We start from the raw sequence: 22,368 nt of genomic DNA on the forward strand, positions 1-22,368 counted from the left end.
CCTTAGACTGTAAGCAGTTCGGGACAAGCAGAAGGGGGGATGAGGTTCTTCAGATGCAGAAAATAGAGGTGACTAATCTGCAGTGTGTCCAAAAGCGACAATGAACGCTTCAAGGCACTCGATCGTCATCTGCGCAAGTGCTGTCAGTGCATTTACGTGCACGCTACTACTTTGATTATTAGCAGAAAAGGTAACACGTGAACACGTCAGCTGTCATGTAAACACCTTCATGAGTTATCTCAAGTCAAATTATGGACATAATTAGAGTAAGGACTGCTCAATTGAAAGCCAGATTGTCGCTGTGGTGTCGGTATGTATTAGTCGTATTGTTGTTGATCACACACACATCTGTAAGTTCAGATGTAAAGTGGTATTGCCACACACAAAGAGCAGCCTGTCTGTCAGTGGTAGAAAACTCAGTTGAATACATTAACTTCAGAAATGCTGAACCAGTAAGTACAATTTCTGATCTTTCATTTCTTAAAGCCTCATGTCGGCTAAACTACATTAAATCCCTGATGATTACAGATATCATGTATATTTGGGTCATTGGAGGACATGTAAACAACCATGTCAACTAATGCATTCATTTGGTGATTCAGACTGCTGGCGTTCCAGCGTGCAGGTAGGCATGCTGAATGTCATTTAGCGCCATCGTTTAACCACAAGCTACAGGACAAAACAGACACACTGACTCACTACCCAGACAGTTCAGAACTGAGATTTTTCACACCACTGTGAAATAGACCGGCCTGCTCCATGTGCACGCTTCGCTCCGGCTGAAGTACAACTGCACCAAAGAAGATAGAGTAATCTCAAAGTGTAGAGAAACTCTGCTGTGTATCGGCTGCGGCGTCACTAAGATGTCTCATTTTGACAAACGCTGTGGTGGGTTTCTAGCAAAAAGGCAATTTTAGAGAGGCCCCTCTCAGTAGCATATTAATTATTAAGTACTAAATTAAGTAAAAACAATGCAAACAAAGACAGGAACATGAAAGCAACACTTCAATTAAAGGGTCATAACAATAAATAATCCACAAAGCTGAGCCAATAAGAGGCTTGGTAGCTTGAAGGCAGTTTCTTACCCTTTCTTTCGTCTGGGTTGAAAAACATGATCAAGAGCCTTAATCAAGACATGGAAACAGCCTACAGGGACTCAAGTGGGAATTTCTGGCTGTGATCCAGCTTGTAAGGGGTTAAAAGGTTTGCGATTCAACGTGGTGTCAGACCCATCTGTGCCTTGATTACGACGTCAAAGTCATTTTTAAAACCAACAGGTAACCACTGTCAATATGCAAAAACACAGTGCGACACGATGTAATATCATCACTTTAGAAAAACACTTTAGTTTGTACAGCAGGAAATGAAGAAGTGACTAATAAAGATGGTAGAAACACACGCAGAGCTGCATGAGAAAATGACGAGGTGCAAGAATAAATAACAGACATACCAGTGCACTTACAAAATATGACTGCACTATTTTTCTAAACTGATCATCAAGTTTGCAGATCGGACAGAGGATTTGATTCCAGGTAGTCAGTTTGAAAACACGCTGAAACATGCATCCTTTCATATCTGCAAAGTATCTAATAAGACGGGCCACGCTATCAGTATCAGCAGAGATTTTAGAGGAAATGTGAGATGAAAACACCAACCCCCTCCTTTGAATAAATCATAATCACCGTCACCACGGAACAGATTCTGACTGGAGCTGTTATTTTCTGTGGACTGCTCAAAACACCAAGTGTCCTTTTAGAGATTCAGACAAAGCTCTGGGACAAATTACAGCTGTGGCAAGATAGGGGGAAAACTGACATGCCAGGCCTGAAAGGTGCAGGGTCGGTGAACGCCAGAGACTTGTTGATATAGATGTCAAATTATGTTAACTACCGCCACAGGGACTAAAAATGCACAGCAACCAGTCAAATTTGTCCTTCCCAGTGGCCATGATAATGAGCTCGCAGCCATTTCTAAAGCTAAATTACACAAATCAATATGGCTGTTAGCCAATTCATTGTTTAACCAATATACACACACTTGCTTATTGATCACAAACGATCACAGTGAATGTTTGGGCTAAATGAAATAGTCAATAATTATTCAATCTGCTTTCCACTGCAGCAAAGTCTGAGGGAAACGAGTGAAGAGATCCAAAAATAAGAAAATATATAAATAAAAATGATCCTGTGATGAAAGGAGACAGCAAGAGAGAGAGAGAGAAAATGAGTGGAGGAAAAAAAGGGAGAAGGAGAGAGTGAGGGAGACCAAGAACGAATTTTAATTCTGGCACTTAGCCAGCGCCTCAGAGGAAACATTTTCTCCAGTTATGATGAGAAATAGCAAGAAGAGGGGAGGGGGGAGAGAAGGGAACAAAGGAGGGGCAGCGCAGGATGAGAGACGGGGGAGACAAAAAGAAAGACAGAGAGAGAGAGAGAGAGAGAGAGAGCAAGTGCAGAGAGTGAGAACGGTGGGAAGACAGAGATAACAGGGAAAGAGAGACAGAGAGTCAATCTAACCCCCTCCCTCTCAGCAGCCAGCCATTTTTAGAGATTTAAGAAGTGAAAGCTGAAAATGGTGTATAGCAGCAGGCAGTGTTTGACTCAAGAATCCAAACAGAAGGACGACAGCATTAAATCAACATCGTTTCACTGTTCCTTCAATATTTAACACTTCACCCATGCTCCGACCAAACCACGTGGAAAAGGACGCCAAGGCTGCACGTGTATACAAGGGGCATCCAGAGGGCAAAGGTCAACTTCCTCCTTTTCAGAGACCATGGGAACCCTGTTTCCCCCTCTCAAAAATATAATTATCATCCTCAACATGTGTGAATTTGCTTCCCTGCAGGCTTAATCCAGCTATAGCTTTGAGTCATTCAGTAAAGGCACCCCACCACAGCAAGGTAAACAGTAATTACCTCCTACCAGAACTGTTACGACAGGGAACACAAACGCTCGGTCATCGTGGCAAGACAGCTTGTAACAATCAAACACATACACAGCACACAAGAGGTGACACTAAACAAATACAAGGGAGACACTAGCGCACAACAATGTCACTGAAACCACTGTGAATGGGCTCCAAACACCAGGACACAAACACACACGCCGAGGCATCGCGAGCAGTGACAGATATCCCAGCTGAGGCCTGCACACGGCCAAAATCCACACATACGAACGCCGCAGCCTTTACCGTAAAGATGCGTCGTCCCGTCCTGTCGAAAGTGACGCAGTACACGGACGACAGGTGTCCCAGGATCCTCTTGTGCATCTTCATGTGCTGGTACACGGCCGTGGGCACCAGCTGCCGGAGACGGTAGGAGCCGTTCAGTCGGCGGCCAAAGCTCGTCTCGACTGCACGGCGAGGAAAGACACGGTGAGGACATTGTGGTATGTGAAGAAATCAGCAGCAAATTCATGAAAACCCACTCGTTTCATGGAGGCTTTTAACATGAAAATCAAACACGACTGTGTTTATATCCTGTGTATAAAATAAAGTGAAGGAAATCGATAACATTGCCGTCAAATGCGACTGGCACAGAAGACCTTGGAGAGCAGCGACACAGTATAGTATGTAAAATCTGACTCATTCACTGAATATTAAAGGCACAAACAAAGAGTTTTTGTCCTTCAAAATTCAAGTGTTTCTTTTACCAATATTAGGTGGGCTCCCATAGATAATAGGCGGCTCCGGTGGTCGGCCACAGTGCAGCGCAGCCAGCGCTGAGCCCTTCCACACAACATGCTTGCAACCTGGGGAGAACACAAAAGAGATGCATAAAGACTCACATTATACAGACTGTATTAGGACTATGCTGCTCCGACTGCATGCCTTTAAATATTTGCATAAGCACATGAACAAATGTATTTCAATGAGGTCTGTTAGTCCGCAAACACACGCAGAAGAATTTAATACAGTGGCTACCTGAGTGGGTGGTTTTGCATAATGTGGACAAGGAAGTAGCTCATGTGCTATATCATGTCCTACTATACGCTACATCCACTCACTCTTTGTGGTGCGGAGGAGATTCTGCCTGCCGGCCCCCAGCAGGCTGGTGAGTCCGGGCACGCTGGCGGGGACCTCCCTCTCCAGCAGCGGACAAACTCTGGAGCAGACCTGCAGCAGGTGGTCTGCACTGATGTGTCGGTATAGCTTCACCTGGACGGACACATACACACACACACACACACACACACACACACACACACACACACACACACTTAGTTCAGCATGTAGTCAGACTGGTAAACTGCCAGTAAGACGGGAGCAGGGTAGTTAAGTAAAAAGGCAAACTAAAAGAAATGTCTTCAAGTCACTTTGTTGGAAAACGCTGATGTGAAGACATCAAACTCGTACTCGTGCTGCATTTTTTGTTGCCCAGCCTGCAGTGACTCTGATAAAAGAGGCAAGAGGAAGAAAACCTCCCTGTAATGATTAACAAAATTAAAACTCCCTAATGATAGAAAGAAAAACATTTTCAGTCCTACTCCATTTTAAAGAAAAGAATAATTAAGTATTGACAAGCAACTGTGGACTGCAGACCGTGAAGTCCATTCTTTGGTGTGAGTCCATTTAGTTTCAAACTCTAAAATAAAATGATTTACAGCAGAATTAGGAGAGTCTTGAAACAAGGTCACTACCCCACACAACTGCTGGTTTCCAGAGAATTTCAAAAATAAAAGGTGCTCTTTTAAAAGCACCGTCAATAACTATTCCCTGGAGAGTTTGACTGAAACAAACAGAGCTAGTAAGGAAAGAAGAAATAAAATGATGCCCTTCTTTTTTTTACAGAATGACATTTCACACATACGATGAGCACAAAATTAATTATTAAAAATTTAGATCACAAAATGCAAAAAAAAAAAAATTTTTAAAAAGAAGAAGAAACGGCATCCACTACAAGACAAATGCTGAAATGCAGTTCAGCGTTTTGCCTTTTAAATGGATTATGGACACAGTTCATCTGCAGTACAGTGACAGCAGAGGAGAAGGGGGGGGGGTGTGGCATGCAACACAGGCTCAGACACTTTTATAAACACACTCCTGCACCGGCCTACCTCTGAACACACACCACAGGACCAGCAGCGGCACACCACAGGACGAGACAGGAAACATGCAGCACTGTGTTCATCCCAGGATTATTTGAAATGTATTCATTTGAATCAGACATGCAGAAATCAGCTGATTTAAATGTCTGAACGAGGTCAAATAAGCCTGAAATTAAACAATGAAAGCAGTCACTTGCACACACACGCACGCACACATATATGCTCTGTCTCTGTGACACGCACACAATTAATGACCCCTTAATTGCTTTCGCATCCTTGCTGGTTCAGAGACGTGATCAGTGTTTCTAAGCACACATCAAGGCACGATCTGCTCTCAGGTACACACAGAGCCACCACGAACGAACACACGCACACATCAAATGAATGATATGCATTAACAATTTGCTCCATTTTACTTGCTCCTGTGGAGTAATGGATAACATGACCACAGTCACAACAGCAGCACCAGAGCGCACGTGGCCCTACACACAAGTTACCCTCTGTACAATGATCACCTTCAATCCACAGCTCCAAAATCAATAAATATCACTTATTCGAGATATCATTCTCTTTCATATACAGTTGTAGCTGAATGCAGCCGTTGTTGAAATCCAGCCATCACTTAAGGTGAAAAAAACAAAAATCGCAAAATCGATTTAAATATGATTTTAATGATAACAACCTGCTATTTTCATTAAAAAATACGGTCATTTCTTTCTGTATATCGTGTCCTTGATCAATTTTACATGCAAAAATTACAATAATTATAGATCTAATTAATCCGCCTTAATTAATTAACCACAATTAATATGGATTATTATTACAATATCACTTGAAGTCAGCGGTGATTCCTCATTGTCGCCCAACCCCCTTTCTGTACCAGCTCAGACATCAGCCAACACACAAACACGTCCACACCGAGGTCCCCTGCCTCTGAACACCCCGTTTTCCATTTGCTCTAATAATTAAAAAACCCTCCGCAGTGTTTTTTTCAATAGGGGAAATTATGCACAATGGACAGGAGGCAGGCTGAACGGCTGGGAATGGGAGGAGGAGGAGGAGGAGGAGGCACGGAGAGCCGAATGAGCCAAGCAGGAAGAGAGAGGGAGAGAGAAAACACACACAGGCAGGCGGAGACGCTGTCAATAATTTCTTAAACGTGTGGATTTACATCCTGGTCAATCTACACTTCGTGCGATCTGGTCTCGGGGTCTGCATATGTCTGTGTGTGCGCGCGAAAGAAAGGAAAATGTAAAAAAATAAAAAAGCGAATTAAATAGGCCACGTTTATTATTTGCATATTAATGTTAAAATAAAACTTGCGAAATAGCAAAAAAAGAAAAAAAAATGTGGGGATGCACTTTTCAGCAAAAGTGGCCGAGAAATAAACATGTGAGCGATGATGAATTCTCTCCACGCCCCCATGCGTAAACGGCGCGTTCGAGCAGCCCCGTTTGTTTACATGATAATTAGCACGTCAATTAATAGCGCGATTATAATAAGATATGAGCTCCGTTACCTCGCATCTTCACTTCAACTCATCTGCCTCTTCTCTTCCGTGCGAGCTTGCGCCACAATCCCCCCCAAAAAAGCTGCTCTCCATCCAGATCGGAGTGCACAGCGGCCCGGGCGGCAGCCTCCCCTCAGACGGCAGCCGTGTGACTCCAGCTTTACTGAATATACTGTTTATATTCCCCTCAAAATGTCCTGTTTTCTAACTCTTGCCCCCCTGTGTGTTTTCAACCCATGCACACAAATTGTGGCTCTTGCAGGACAAGAGCGCCTCCATCTCTCTCTGGCTTGTGGCGCAGGGAGTCCCTCCTCCGGATCCTGGCGCTCCTACACCACAACACTCATGACGTATCAGCATTTCACACACATTTTTCCAACAACTATTAAAACCTTTTGGACATGCATGGCACCCAACTCGCACACCACGGTGCACGGGACGCAGGGACCCGACCCCCCGGTGGCCCCGGACGGCCCCAAATCGCAGCCAGCTCGCCCTGCAAAGTCCTTTTCGCTTTTTTTCTTTGCCACCTGATTTAAAAATTGCGGGAAATTCAATTTTTATTTTGCTCTCTAAAAACTTTTTCCTCAGTTATAGAGCTCCCTTACCAAATTTTCGTACGTCCCGGGGTGTTCCTGCCCTGTCCAGTCCAGCCTTTTGGGTAGCAGCTGAGGTGGAAAAACAGTGTCGAGTGTGATCATCCAGTTCATAAACGTGTCGAGTGATGTTTTAAAACAGTAAACGACAAATCAGAGTAAAAGCAACATCACCAAGTACAGTGCAGAGAGAAGCATCTCTCTCGTATTGCTGACTGCTTACCTCCTTCTCCTCCACCTCCCTTATCAGGGTCTGAAAATAGGATAAAAATACAAAATTACACCCCATGACGATTTCGGACATATTATAAATTCTCCTAAAATGCAAAAACACCAACCTCGGCTGCTTTTTGACACGGTCCAGCTTCTAGAAATCGGGCTATTAGGAAGTACAGTTCTGGTATGGTTGGAGGGGGAGAAGAGGACGGGAGCTGCGTTAGAAGAGGGCACCGAGGAAATTGGGGGGATATTAAAACAACCATGACATATTTTCCGATCTCCTTTACTCACCAGAAGTCAACTGCGCGATGTGTGTACTGTCTGAAGCCATTTTGGTGTTGTTTGCCAGGGCAGCGCCAGAGCCTGTGTGGTGGGTCTAGGTGGCTGCCCTGTAGCTGTCACTGTTTATCCACCAGGAAGAGGCTGCCTCCATTCAGCTCAGCTCACACAAAGTTCCGGCTGCGTCGAGTATCCCTCCGCGAGGCGGCAATTAGTGCACGCGCCAAGGTTTACCCCGCGAAACACCGTCTTCCAGCGGAAAAGAAACAGCCTCCAAGATATTCTCGGCCTCGCCGCTGCTCGGATTGTATTTTAGTGGTTTTCGTTCGCTTGTGGAAGCACGTTTGTTCCAATCCCCCTCCCCCTCAAAAGAAAAAGCGCAAGCCCTCTGCGGAAGAATACAAGTTGTGTGTTTCACGCACGCCACTGTAGAGGGGAGGTAGAAATGGCAGCCTGCTAAAAGGGGAGATGCATTGCTGCAGAAGGGCTGCTACTTTGTAGATAAATTATATGTATCACGTTTTAATAATTACAGGCTCGAATGTTCATAGTTTAAAGTTTATTGCGGATTAATGCAACGTCATCTCTTGGCCTATTTTTCTTTATTTGTAGCTGCGGGTGTAGAATATGGCTCCCGTGTTTGAGAGGGATTTACAGCCGATCTAACGTGTCAGCTAGGTTTTATGAAATAATACAGCTTGCCGTGTAAATTCTGCGTGTACTCGCCGGCCTTGCTAGTTATTGCTCTTTCGTTATTGTGTAACAAGATGTCTGGCTAACACACCCACTCTCTGGGAGCCGTTTGCTGGGGAAGTCGTCCATTTCTCTTCCAAATACTGCCAGGCAGTAAAATGGGGGAAGGGTTGGAGAAGAAGGGGAATGCAGCCTAATGAATGAAAGCTCGTGAGTTACACGAATTTAATGGCAACGAGACATTAATGCGAGATAGACCATCAAGGAAGGGGATCAAGGAAATACATGACAGCACACTTCCTCCATGGTTCACTAGAAAGAGGTGGAAAAAAGGAACCAACACTGAGATGTTATTTTCTGTTAAATAAGTTGAAACTATTATTCATGTTCATATTTATTATCCTGAAGGAATAAATGTTTACAGCAGATGGCAAAAAACAAAAAACAAAATCCCCTCTCTAACTGACCTTAAAGCTTCCTCTTTCTTCTATTTGAACTGAGACATCAATGAAAGCATAAGTAGTTAATTACTACAAATTACACTACTGCAGTCTCTAAACATTCTCATGAAAATGACTGGAGTCCTCCTTATTAACTGCTAGACAAAACACCTAAGTGAGGCCAACGTTGTGTTCAATCCATGGCCTAAAATTCAATATGAGAGATATTTAGATTCTGGCGAGGAAACAAAAAGTGTATTTCAAAAGCCACTGACAAAGTATACCTTTACACATTTCCCTCCATGTTATTTCCTCTCACCTCAGTATAAACCCTGTTTATTGTGTGTATGTGTGTACTTATATGGAGTCATCTAATTATTCCCAACTTTTTAATCTTGTATATAATGTGTTTTTGTTTTTTTTTCCAAAGGCAGTACTTCAAAAGTCACACACACTGCTATAGAAACCACTCTCCTATTTATATAGCACATGTCTCACTTAAATCCCTGGCAGAGGCATCGGGGAACAGACGAGTTTGTGGCTTGGAAGATGACGATGATATAAAAACTTGAACAGATGACTGGCTAATTCGCAGCCTCTGTTGCTTCTTGAAAATGGGCCTTTTTTGTTGTTTTTTTGATGAAGCTAAAAAAATATTAGTTGGCTTTAATGCTGCTTTATTGTAGTTTTCCATGTAACATATTACCGTGCATGTTTCCCTGTGACATGCAGACACACCTCACTGCTTCTGCTCTCTTAAACAGAATAACTGAATTCAGTTTATTTGTAAGAGCTAGCAAGGTGTGAATCATAACTGCAAATGCAATATCGACCTCGCTGTATACACTGCATGTTATGTCTGAGCTGGTATTTGTTTGGTAGAGGGAACAGACAGTTTGGAGTCCACAAATTCTGCCCAGATCCTGTGTTCCTTCACGTTCTTGTAATTTTTGTCGTTGTATGCTTTGCTGAGCACTTATGGATTAATGTTGACAGACCACAAATAAAACAGACATGGGAACAGATAGGCAGGAATTATTCAGAGACACCACCGACCTTATTTATTCTCCACAAGGCAGCTGTAGTCTCATTCTGCCCTTTCTGCATCAACATATATAAGTTGACCTTCCACTGGCAGAGTTAGGTGTTGAATCTCCTTATGTCATGTCAGACTTGAGGTAATCGCAAGTAAAGCTGACCTACAAGCACTTCTACAGAATTCTCACCAAATCCAGGCCATTACAAGACGATGCTTGCTTGATAGTAACTGTTTTTGCATGCTCGCCTCCTTTGCTGCAAGAGTGAAAGTTTAACCGCTGCACACCAGCGGTGCAGCCGTACCACTTTAAAAATGGTCTCTTTAACTACTAGACCACCCTGCAATATGTAACACACACTTGACAGGCTGTATGACTTTGTGGCACAGAGTCAAGCTCGGTTTGAATCTTTAGGCCTTGTCAATCACTTTCATGCCACTTTTCATCCTGACCCCTGATGTGCAGTTGTTATTGTGCTGGCTGACGTGACCACAAGGAGGCAACCTCACTCTGTAGCACTTTTTGTGCACGGGGCCACAGAGGAGTCAAAGGTTATGAATAATGCGGGACATGTGGCATTGAGTTTTCTGTAGCATAAATAGAAATTTGCTGATTATTAGTGAATGGACGCAAAGGTCCTTTCTGTTATTATAACTCTTATTCTGAAAGCAAACATCCAGAACAGAACCTCACATTCTAGCCTTATGTAATGTGAAAATACACATGCAGGATAAGTTATAGCTTATGTCACGCCACTGAGGTCTGCATGGCTGCACAGAGATTTCAATCATCAGTATTGTACCCATGCAGCTTTACTCTGGATTTGGTGGTTTGGTGTATGGGTTAAAGGTCAGCTCATCCTACTGGAGGATCCCCCCACATCTTTTTTAATATAACCAGCATGTTGCACACTTTCCTCCCGCTTTTACATTCTCTTAACTGAAGCATCATCATTATGGTTGAGCATATTGGCTCCTGATAATACATTTTAAATTGGCCTCTTCAGTATCTGTGGTATTCAGACATCATCACTCCATACCTCCACGTTAGAAAAAAAAGGTTAACTGGTCTACATCATCGAGCGTGAATGACAGCTTGTCCCTCAATGACGAGACCGTTTGGTTTCATCTGTCCCACCACTCAGGCAAATGCTGACCTTTCACTTCCTGACACAGCAGTTGTATTTAACACAGCCACGTGCCCCTGGCGACCTCATACGCACACACACAAAGATACACAGTGCCGGCTTTGTGTCGGTTTAAAAAGTATCTCAAAGCATGAACCCGGTGAAAAGGAGCCCTTGAACACAAGCAGAGCATGCTGCATGCATAGGCGTCTCATAGAGCTTTACGCAGATTACCTGAGTTTTCCCAACGACAACAACCAGCACAGGTGAAAGCATACAATTGCAGTATGCGCATAGCTATAGCAAAAAGATGGCCAATGCACAATATTCACATTTATGCACATAGTAGTTTTCTAAAGCAATAAGAGAAGAGACACAGAAAAACAAATCAACTCCCATGTGACATCAACTTTTTCTTTTATTTCAAAATATTCTCCCAACAGGATGAAACTCAAAGAAGCCCAGAGGGTCCAAAGCCAATAGAGCCGTCTAGAACAGAAGCACCACTCATTATTGCTATGTCACTCTGCTGCAGGACAAGGCGTTCGAGGAGGGGGGGAGAAAAAGAGGGGGGTGGGGTCGGGGGGGGGGGGGGGGGGGGGGGGCGGACGACAAAGTGAACGAAGTCAAACACAGAGACCCACAAACACATTCGCTCCAGCACACACATATACAAAAGGAGCTATGTGAAACACAGTGGAAGTGATTCTAAAAACTAAGATTTTTTTTTCTTTAAAAGCTGCAGATGTTCTCCAAGGTGATTACGAACCCGCTTCCTTGTAACTCTGCAACCAAACTGCTGACACACATCCACAAATCCTCACCTTTACCATCAGGGTCAGAATGCCAATAATAATGATCATCTTTTTGCAGAGACTACAAATACAGGCAGAGCTGGTTTGGAGATCATAACAGTCGTGTTTACGGGCCCCCTCAGGCAAGATGAAGAACATCTGCAGCTGTCTGATAAAAAACTCTTTATTCTGTCTTGCTGCTTCTGAGAGGCGTATAGTGACACAGAATGGAGGAGGGAGGAGAATCGAGCAAAAACATACTGGAGGTGGAGAGGCTGAAAGGAGTGTGATGAGGATGGGGCTGCTGGTTGTCCGTCTCTACTATCACAAGTCTAAAAAAAATTCAGCATGGTACAAAAATCGTCAGTAAAAAAAGATGCTTCGCTGCCATGGAGTCAGAGGGGACGAGTCGGTGGACATGCCCGTGTCTTTACGCCTTCTCCTCGGTTGCCTCCTCCGCTGCCTCAGTTACCTGCAGGGAGGATAGAGGGGAAAGAGTTACACAACGCAGGTGTCGCCCATCGGTAGACGCCGACGCGGACTGGAATCAACTGGCCTCAAACAGCAACCCGCAACGTTCGCTTCAATTCGTTCTGCAGGTATCTGGATCAGCCGTATTCAGGTGATAGATGAAGGCTGAGCTCCTTTATCGAAACATGAACTGTGAGCTGTGGATGACCTGGATGAAGGCGCCGCTCACTGGGTCTGTTCCAGGAAGCACATTTGCTGAGTTATCTGAAGAACTTTGTATTTGTCTATGGTTCTGATTTAAAGGGGTTTATGGTTCTATTAATAATAATTCAGTAAACCTGCTTCTTGGTAGTAGAAAAATTCTACTTTAAAACTGAATATTTACAGAACAACTGCCACATTTTTCTACTTTGAAAAGATGGGGCTTGTTCCAAGAAGCAGGTTTAACGAGTTATCGGGATTACTTTGCTGAGAAAGCCTCAAATCCCCTCAGATCTGGAACATAGACTGATGTCCAGTTTTGGTTTTACTTGCTGAGATTTCAGGATTTGCAACTCTGAAGTTAACACCATGGAAATGGTAAAGAAGTAGCTCCAATGATAACTGTTCACAGAGAGACCTGTTGATGAAGCGGAACCTTGTTTCTGGAAAGAGATGCTGCTGTTGAGCTTTTCAAATGTCATTTTTGAATTCAGCGAGTAGCACAAACAAAATGTCACTCACCTCCATTGTGCTGGGATGTCAGATATGGACATCTTCAAACCTCCTTTTATTGTGACTTGATTTTAATTTGAGATCTACAAAGCCGAGCATGACTTTCGAGAGGTGAAATGTGACCACTCAGCATAATTTGATGATTTTTTTTTTTGTGCTAAAACGCTCTGAAGAGCTGCTCACTGAAACCCATAAGTCCTCTAGTATCTGCTGAAATGAACATGAGCTCAACCAGGGAATCTAATGTGGACGGCGTGATCACACCGGGGTGAACAGCTCCTGTCTATTTCCTCTGCTTGACAACTGGTGGAGCCGGCTGTCTGCGAACCCAGTCAGCCAACCACGTTTCACATCACGCAGCAGCAAACCCTCCTGCTGGTGTGTAAAAAAGTTGTCCTTGGCCCACTTCACTGCACAAGGCGACAAAAATGCCAGACGTCTTCACTTCATCTCTCCTTTACTCTCTCTCTCTCAAACGCGCCACGGCACTCCAAAGCACTCTGGGTAAATGTTGGCTCAATTAACATACAGCTTCTGTTCAAGCAATAAGTTAGTGTCCAAACACACACACTCAAAAGACGGATTAGAAACACTCGACCATACCCTTAACTCTGACTGTCTCACTCTGCCCTCTCACTGACATCAAGGAGGGAGCCGTGCTTCTGATGGAAGACACACTGACAGACGGACGAGACACGTAGATCTGTGTGCGTGCATATGTGTGAGTGCGAAAGGATGTGTGAGAGTGATAGGAAGCAGTGTGATTATGGAGGAACATAGGTGTAGGATAAGTATGTTCATGTTTGTACACAAATTGAGAAAATAAGGGAATAAAGATGGTTATTTTCTGGTCTGTCTCAGACTGAATGTACACTTTTGTCTTTCAATTTCCTCCTCATACCTCATTGGTCTTGGTCTCTCCGTTCTGGGCGGGGCCGTCATCCTTCTTCCCCTTAGCACCTCCTTTCTTTGCCTTCACCCCCTTATCGTCTACCACCTTCTGCACAGAAGTAATGGGAAGAACATACGGCTGCATAAAGATCTCGTGACGGCACGTGTTATTTCATAGAGCTGATCGGATGAATCTGATTTTCAGCATGCATTGTTTTTCTTCTGTCTCCTTCTGCAAACAGTGTTTACCACATGGTTCTCATAATAGAAAGAGAAGGGAAAAATGTTGACTTTGCTGCACATCATCCACAGCTCCTCAAAGTAATGAAAACAAATCAAATCAAATCAAATCAAAATAAGTTGAAACTGGAGAATGGCTTTGCTGCAAATGACACTTAATAATATTTTACCAGTACTTTAATATTCAAAATACAGATCAATAAATTGCTGGATGAAATAATGAGGCCTGGATAGTGTAGGTGTAGCTGCAACGTGTGTGTGTGTGTGTGTGTGTGTGTGTGTGTGTGTGTGTGTGTGTGTGTGTGTGTGTGTGTGTGTGTGTGCGCACAGTGTTTTTCACATTCAGCGGCCTTGGTCATGCACATAAACTAGCCATGTGGAGAAACTGACTGCCTCAGACTGTTGCAAATTTATGGGGATATAAATACATTATTGGAACTCTGTGTGTGTGTGTGTGTGTGTGTGTGTGTGTGTGTGTGTGTGTGTGTGTGTGTGTGTGTGTGTGTGCGTGTGTGTATGTTGATTATTCACATTGTGGGGACATAAATCTGTTGACACAGTGTGGGGACTTGCCTTCTTTATGGGGACAAAACACAAGTCCCCATAGAGGAAATCCTTATATTTTATGTTTAGACTTGGGTTAAGGTTAGGTTTAGGTTAAGATTAGGGTTAGAGTAAGGTTTAGGTAAGTAGTAGTTATGGTTAGGATAACTCCAGGAAATGAATGGAAGTCTATGTAATGTCCCCCCCAAAGCAATGGAAACACACTGTATGTGTGTGTATGTACTTTACCTTGACGATGGCCTTCTTGGGCTTGACCTCAGGCTTGGGAGGAGCAGGCTTCTGCAAATCAGGCAGAAGTCAGTTAATTTTTTGGAGAAATATCAGTTTATTTAAAGTTCTTCCTCCTCTCTACTCTTACAGAGCCATTTCTGGACTGCTTAAAATACTACGGTTTAAGCCACAAGAGCTGCTTAGAGTTACTCAAATTCATTACAACTCACACAGAACACATGGAGGCTTGCTATGGTCTGTGCTGGCTTCCACTGTAATAATAATCAAGTACTCGTGCTGTATTTCCTGAGCAATGGGATCTGACAATGTTCCTGTGTTAAGTAGTTCTAAATATCTGCCTCTTGTCAACGTGAACAGACCTCAGACCGCTGCACAATGACTAAATCAGATGGGAGTTAAAATTCTGGCCACTCAGTGTGAACAAGTTTGCTGCAGAGCTTTTCCAGGCTGCTGAGTGTGGACCACATTACCCTGAAGCCACGAGCTAACCCTAACACCACTGCTGTGACAAAATGAAATCATGTGATTCCTCCTCAGAATATCTCCGTCTGGCTTTAGAAATCAATGACACTCTGTGCGAGAGACGACAGATGACGAGACATAAATTCTTCTTACACTGGGGGGTGGCGGGGCTTAATATTTCCAATTACACGCAGCAAATTAGCTGCATCTACACTAGACTTTAGAGAAGACGAACAAATAGTAGCATTTAAACAACATAGCAATGTTGCTTTACTGCTTAAAAAGTCACATCTTAGTAAGAGCTGAGTTGACCACTGAAGAAGTTCAAAGACAAGGAAATGTCAAACCAGGAAACATGCAAAGAAGTGCTGCTAACATGTTTACATGGTGCTTTTCCTGTAGTGTCATGTCAAAAGCTTTAAGGAGTTGTTCAATATTTTGGGTGATGCATTTATTCTCTTTCTTCTTCTTTTTTTTTATTATTTCGTTGGGCTATTTAGCCTTTATGATAGGGACAGCTGAAGATATGACAGGAAAAGGGGCAGAGAGAGAGGGGACAACATGCAGCAAATAAGCCGCAGGTGGGAGTCAAGCCTGCAGCCACTGCAGAGGACCGTCAGCCTCAATACATGGGGCGCACACACTACCCACTGAGCTATAGGGGCACCCCCTTCTTCTTCTTCTTTAGCTTAGCCTCAAAACTGACAACAGGGAAACAGCCAGCACAGCGGCCTCCTGGAGTCTCCACAGGTGATAGCTAAGCTAGCTGGCTGTGAGCTATAAATAGATAGCATCATATCTAGACATAAGAGTGGTACTGACGTTCTCATTTAAGTCTCAGCAAGTAAGAGAATAAGAATTTTTCCCAAAATATCAAACTATTCCTTTAAAGGAATCAATAATGGAGTGATAAATGATCTGGTGCTCCTTGCTTTATGCTACTTCATTGCTATAGGTTGTGTCTTGTGTTGTTCTATCTGTATTGCTTTCTGAGTTTTGTGTTCTTCGTGTGTGTATTTATTGTTGAGTTTGTGTTTTGTACGGTCTCTTGTGTATGTGGTGCTGAGGCCCATCTAGCAGCAGGTATTGCAAATTAGCTTAGGCTCTGTGGTATGTGTGTGTGTGTGGCATCGGTCCATGCTACATACTTGTCCCCATACAAATAAGCATTAAATAAATAAATAAATGAATGCACATGCAAATGTACAAACACATGCAAAGACCCAATACAGATGGGTTCCATATGCAAAGAACAACACAGATAAAAACACATGGCCTGTATGGCAGAGCTGCATGATCACAATAAAATCATAACCTAATGGTTTCACTCAAATCTGGGGACAATTTGAGCATTTTCAATGCAAATGGAAAATTCTCCTTTAATAGTTTTGGTTACTGTTTAGTATTTTTCAACTATAGTGGAGCATCTAGAAAAAATGCTTTAATGTTGCCAAAATAAGATAATTTTCTACACTCATTTACTGTTGGGATATTAAAATGCAGTATGCACCCTTTGAATCATGCAGCTCTACACAGCAACACCTGTTGTAACAGACCAGACTAGGAGTGGACGAGGACAACAGAGAAAAGACATGCATGCCAAGCCAGACCTGATCCTCAGAGAGCACGTTTATGGAATTCGTAAATTGCCTCGATCAAATCCATAAACCGGGTGAGGACTTTACTCTGAGCCTTGGTACTATGGCACTTACTATCCCATAAGACTCAGGTGGGAGGAGGGGGAAGGCAGGGGCGAGGAAGAAGAGGACAGTGACAGAGGTGAAGACAGGGAGGGTAGAACGACACTTACCGCTGACAGTCTCTCTGACCTTCTGGTGGGCTACCGGAGCAAGGGATGATCAATGAGAGAGAGAGAGACAGCGACAGAGAGAGAGAGACAGACAGATATCAGTTGTACCTTAGCGGGCTGATCTTGACCTGACCTGCTTGGTGACTGCTACAAGTGTCCCACTCGCTAACCTGTCATGTGTCTATTCTCTCACTCTCACACTCACCCACACACACACTCTCTCTCAGTACAAAAAAACACAGCACGCAAACACACGCCTGCACGCCCACACACAGCACACAAACACACCCGAAACATTTACCTCTTGTTTTGTGACTTTGGAGGCCTCCTTGCCCTCAGGACCCTCTGGAGACTGTGGGGAACGCAACAAGGAACGCAGAGACTGTTAGCAAGTGTGCAAGTGTGTGCAGGCGCACAGGTGTCAGACTTTTGTGATTCAGAATTTAGTTTTCTTGTTATGTTCATTGACCCTCATCAATAAATATGAATTCTTCAATTTTGAAAATCAGAGTCGGGTCACGAGCGATTTCTCTGTTCAGTTATGCAGCTGCTTCTTTCTGTTGGGTAATACAAGAAGCCAAGATGAGTAATAAAGATAAATAATGCAAATCAGTAAGCCATGGAGCTTTGGAAAAAAGGTTAAAATCTTAGAAACTGATCTAAAAGAAGTGCTGGAGGCAACCTTTTCAATTGAGACACCTCTTAAATAGAAATCCCACTTACCAATAATGTAATAAATGTGTAACTAGAGTTGAGCTGAGTAGTCAATTAATCAATTATCAACGGGAAATTAATCTGCAGCTATTTTGGTAATCAAGAGTGATTTTATTTTAAAAAATCACCGACTTCACTTTCTCTTTTATGGATATTTGCCTGTTTCTTGGTCTTTTATCATCATAACTGAGTATCTTCGGGTTTTGGACTGTTGGTCAAGCCAAAAAAGCTACTTTAACACGTCAGTTTGCGCTTTAGGAAACAGCGATGGGGATTTTCCTCTATTTTCTGATATTTTACAGACCAAATGAGTAATCCAGAAAATAATCATCCAGCATCATCGATTACAGCCCTGTGCTTAACACTAGTTTTGTTTAACACCAAACTAAAAACAGCAGAACAATATTAAAGAACTTGAGCTCTTTCTTATGCTTCTGGTGCCATCCACACTGATTTACTAATATAACAGCAAGCCTATTAGTAGATTTTAGTTATTGATTTAAGATTTGAATTTAAAGGTCTTCAATTTCCTGATTTAAAGTTACACTTGTATTTTCCTCATTTAATATATGTACTTGCTGTAACAATAGGAACAATGGATAACTCTAATGTTTACATAATAAAATCTGAATTTGAGGTCTGAAACGGCCTGGAGACACTCCCTGGTCATTGACATTTTAACGGAGGTGTCTTGTTGACATGTCCATAACTGAGCCCTCCACAGACTAATGGAATATAAACAGAGGCTCATTTAGACGCGCGCGTTGCACACCGTGCTGCCTGTCACATTACATTCAGATCATATCATGAACACGGTATATTCAGGCTGCAGGTAGGTACGGACGGTGTGCAGGAGAGTCCGCCCCCACCGTGAAAAAAATGTTGGTTTAGCCTGCAGGTTGGCATTCGCATCATTTGCATGTGGGCGACCTCCGCCCCTAGAGGCCTCCCATTCTCTGTCCTCAAAGGCGAATCTGCGCAGACAATGGCAGTTTTTGGATGGTAGAAAAGCCCATTTCTATGTATGCACTGATACAATGCACTGAAGCTCGTCGTGCATTGCTGTTTAGATAGTGTCACGGCCTCTTTTAACACAGCGGCAATTGTCTCTGATCCCCTCTTTCTTTCTTCCTTTCTCTCCATCTGGATATGGGTTTGTTCAGTCGGCTTGGCGGCTACCATTCATCACCACTGGAGAGCCAAGAGGAGGCACAGAGGTGGTGATGTGTTTTTCACGATTAGATTCACATTATTCAGAATCAATAAGTCTTATACATGCGCGAAACGCGCCCCGAAGAATTATCATCACGCACGTCTCCTACGGGATTTACGCATCCATCCATCCGGCGGGTCCGTCTGACATTCACCCAGTGCGCACAGTGGACAGGGAAGTGGCATATAAAACGACCACAAGAACGGCCATTGAGATGAACACAGGGACATTTATGGTGTAAAGAGGAAAAAAATATTATTGAAGAGACATCTCACAGGCACAGAAAGACGCGTTAAATACACCTGGAAGGCTGCGGACGGGAAGACGCTTCCTCAAACTTTGGCATCACCTCACCTGCCTCGACGTCGCCACAGAAATCGCGCACCGCTATTTTCACATGCAAGAGCAGAAAAAACTACAGTGAAGTGATCCTGATGGCACAAACGACACTTACCTTTCTCTTCGGCATTTTACGCGTGAATTATTCTCCCCCAAGCACGGAAAAATTAAGGTCAAACCCGAAGGTCCAAGAGAGGCGAATTTGAACTACCTCGAAATACAGGATCAATATCTAAGCACCTTCGATAATATGTTGATTATATGCACTCCCCAAAACTCTATGCCTCCCACAGCCATTGGGTAGAAGGGTAAAAATCCTCTCCTGTGCTGACTCCCGATTGGCTCGTCTCGTCTCTATGTAAATACGAGGGTCGTGGACATTGGCCGAGATTTACCAGAGGGTGTCTGTGATTGGCTACGCGCTCTTTGTGCGCAGATCCCACCAGACGGCGATGGCCGAGAGGGAAAGTGGAGACAGGCCAATGAAAGCGGGGCCGACTCTCGGTGGATCTGGGTAATGTAGGATGAGACAGTGAGAGAGAATGTTGTAAATAAAACACAAAGGACCAGAAAAACGGGCACAATGGCACAATGTCGGCCATAGACGAGATCCAGAAAAGCTAGTGCGCATTGTGTCTTGTAGGGTGTCCCCTGCTGTAAAGAGCTAGAGTAATCACACACCACACAGCCCATCACTGCGGAGGCACCGGCCCCTGTTGGAACATGATACTAGTAGAACAATACAATGAATAAGGTCATTATTACACATAAATTAGGCCCGTGATAAGTGATTTATTTCGTTATAAAGATTTTTTTTCATTGGAGAGTAAAATATCTGAATGTCAGACAGGTGCACAAATAGGCTAATGATGTACAGCTGCCATTCATTTGGGTTGGCCTGTCTAAGACTAGGATTATCCAACAAAATCAGAATAAAATTAACAAAAAAGCTCCAAACAGCAGCATTAAAGAGCCAGTGTATGCCATATTGTGTTAATATACAGATATAATGCGTTTAGTACATATTATGATTGTCATTCACACTTTCTAATTTTTGAATGGAGCATTCAGTGTATTAAAGCACATGCATTCATAAGCATTTTACAAATGTATATTTTCAAAATAGAGGAAATTGAACTTTCATGTGCAAATAGGATACTCTCTTGATACCCATTCAGGTAGCTCATCTCTGCACATCTGCTCATACAGGCTGACAAAGACAAAGAAGCTGCTTTAAATTTGGATCAGTCACATCACAGCTATGACTCGATCCACCATACAAGCATCTACTAGTACATATTGGTGCCAAAACTTCTTCGGCATATATCTGTGCATCACTAGCAAATACCATAAATCATGCACTGTCCTGGGTCACGATGAAAACTTCATGGACAGCTCTGAAAGGGTATAAACTAAGCAGCCAAGTTTCCAACAGGCAACTCTGTGACACTGAGCCTCTGTGGCTACCAAGACTGCATACACGGACATGTTCACACAATGTTTGTCAGTGCATACCAACTGTGTCGACACATCTTTGGGCCGTATGTAGACAGTCAGATGGACTCTCATGGACGTGGGACAGAGGATGAAATTAAATCTCAGGGATCCCCATGGTCATGTGGATGCCAAAGATATAAACTGAACTTTTTGTTTCCAAGTGGCCCTGTGTTCAGCCAAACTGGAATCAGGTCCTGATCTGATAAGCCTAGGTGCCCCACAGTCCCAAAAGCATCTCTCCTGGCAGCAAGTGACCCTCACTACAAATAAAGTTCATCTGAAACATAATCTGACCCTGTACGGCACAAGTGACTTTTTTATTTTGGGCCTGAATTAAGTTTGGGCATGCTACTGTTCACATTTATTGCGTTGGTCACGCCACATTACTTCTTTCACGGGATACAAAGTCTGTTAAAACAGACAGAACCACAGACTACTTAATAGACTGAAGAGCCTGAGGAGTGCAATTGTGTTATCAGAATGTCTTTTGCTGTGGTTTAAATCAGGATGAACAACCCTCATGAGGGTCATAGGATTGTTTAAAATTCCTCTTCACAATGTTGCTGCTGGAAAACGTTCCCTCTCCATGCATCACTTTGTGCCATAGCTCCACTTTGTCCACAGAGCTTAAATAGGGGGCCGCAACTAACAATTACTCTAATTATTCATTAATCTAGCAATTGTTTTTTACATTAATTGTTCATTTGATGAAATGTTAAGAAAAAATGTTAACAAAAAAATGGTGATGGTCAAGGTGATATCTTCATATTGCATTTTCAACCAATGGTCCAAAACCCAAACACCTCAATTTGTCTCATGTGACAAAGAAAGACATCATTTAAGAAGCTGGTTAATCAGTTACTGAACTGCTTGCTTCAGCTCTATTTTGACAGTTTAACAAGACATTTTTGTCTATTTGTGAAAGATGGTTCACATTAAAATAAATCAGAATTTCTTGGTACTTCTTGTGATATCATAGATAACTGAGGTCACACAATTTAGATTTTTTTCTTATCTAAAAGTTTAAAAAACAAGCTCAAACTTTGTTGATAACCAGAGCAACTCTGTGCTTTGCTATTCACATGAGTCCTAATAATATGTATGTATGGAAATTCTCCTAACCTTGCAACAGTAATAATCTAGAACCTCCTCTATAAAACAATGGCCTTCAACATATTGTACAATATTTAAGTACACACCGCACAGCAAATCCCTTTTAAACATACAATACAATAAAGAAATCAACAAAAGCAACCTTGACATTCTTGTGTAAAATCACAATAGACAGACAGAGAGCTACAGATCTCACAATAGGCCGAGCTTTCCTGCCCAAACAAACAAAAGCCTTCATGTCTACATGGCTGTGAATACACGACTGTTTTAGAAGTCAACCCAGAACACACAGGAGCAGGTATGGCTTGATGGATGCTCCACTGTTCCCACATAGATTCACACTGTCAGCTAAATGCAGGCGAAAACA

General features: G+C 43.1%; 2 protein-coding genes across 4 annotated transcripts in view; both read right to left on the minus strand.

The window, feature by feature from the left end:
• phip (pleckstrin homology domain interacting protein) overlaps positions 1–7,834 on the minus strand; it is a 33,194-nt gene extending 25,360 nt beyond the window's left edge. For 2 of the 3 annotated variants that reach the window (XM_070986896.1, XM_070986895.1), the window contains exons 1-7: positions 7,665–7,834; positions 7,493–7,551; positions 7,378–7,407; positions 7,167–7,226; positions 4,008–4,158; positions 3,654–3,752; positions 3,193–3,353 (exon numbers count right to left, since the gene is read on the minus strand). In XM_070986896.1, coding sequence (XP_070842997.1) covers positions 3,193–3,353; positions 3,654–3,752; positions 4,008–4,158; positions 7,167–7,226; positions 7,378–7,407; positions 7,493–7,551; positions 7,665–7,704 — 600 coding nt within the window. In that variant the 5' untranslated portion in view covers positions 7,705–7,834. Of the gene's footprint in view, positions 1–3,192; positions 3,354–3,653; positions 3,753–4,007; positions 4,159–6,567; positions 7,227–7,377; positions 7,408–7,492; positions 7,552–7,664 lie in introns of those variants that run through there. The other variant, XM_070986897.1, reaches the window with a different exon arrangement.
• Positions 7,835–11,348: 3,514 nt separating this feature from the next.
• hmgn3 (high mobility group nucleosomal binding domain 3) lies at positions 11,349–19,666 on the minus strand. The gene is made up of 6 exons (XM_070988092.1): positions 19,507–19,666; positions 17,427–17,477; positions 17,126–17,155; positions 14,851–14,901; positions 13,829–13,927; positions 11,349–12,214 (listed from the first exon to the last, which is right to left on the minus strand). The coding sequence occupies exons 1-6, from the start codon at positions 19,519–19,521 to the stop codon at positions 12,173–12,175; spliced, it is 288 nt and encodes a 95-aa protein (XP_070844193.1). The 5' UTR covers positions 19,522–19,666; the 3' UTR covers positions 11,349–12,172.
• Between the last annotated feature and the right edge of the window lie 2,702 nt (positions 19,667–22,368).

This window comes from Chaetodon trifascialis, chromosome 19, assembly GCF_039877785.1.
Source record: "Chaetodon trifascialis isolate fChaTrf1 chromosome 19, fChaTrf1.hap1, whole genome shotgun sequence".
Taxonomy (NCBI): Eukaryota; Metazoa; Chordata; class Actinopteri; order Chaetodontiformes; family Chaetodontidae; genus Chaetodon; species Chaetodon trifascialis.

Excerpts from the sequence above, each read along its gene's own strand:
- hmgn3 (XM_070988092.1), bottom strand. Across the intron at positions 14,902-17,125 it reads GGTCAGAGAGACTGTCAGCG|AAGCCTGCTCCTCCCAAGCC; the intron begins GTAAGTGTCGTT and ends CCTGATTTGCAG. Across the intron at positions 13,928-14,850 it reads CCAAGAAGGCCATCGTCAAG|AAGGTGGTAGACGATAAGGG; the intron begins GTAAAGTACATA and ends ACTTCTGTGCAG.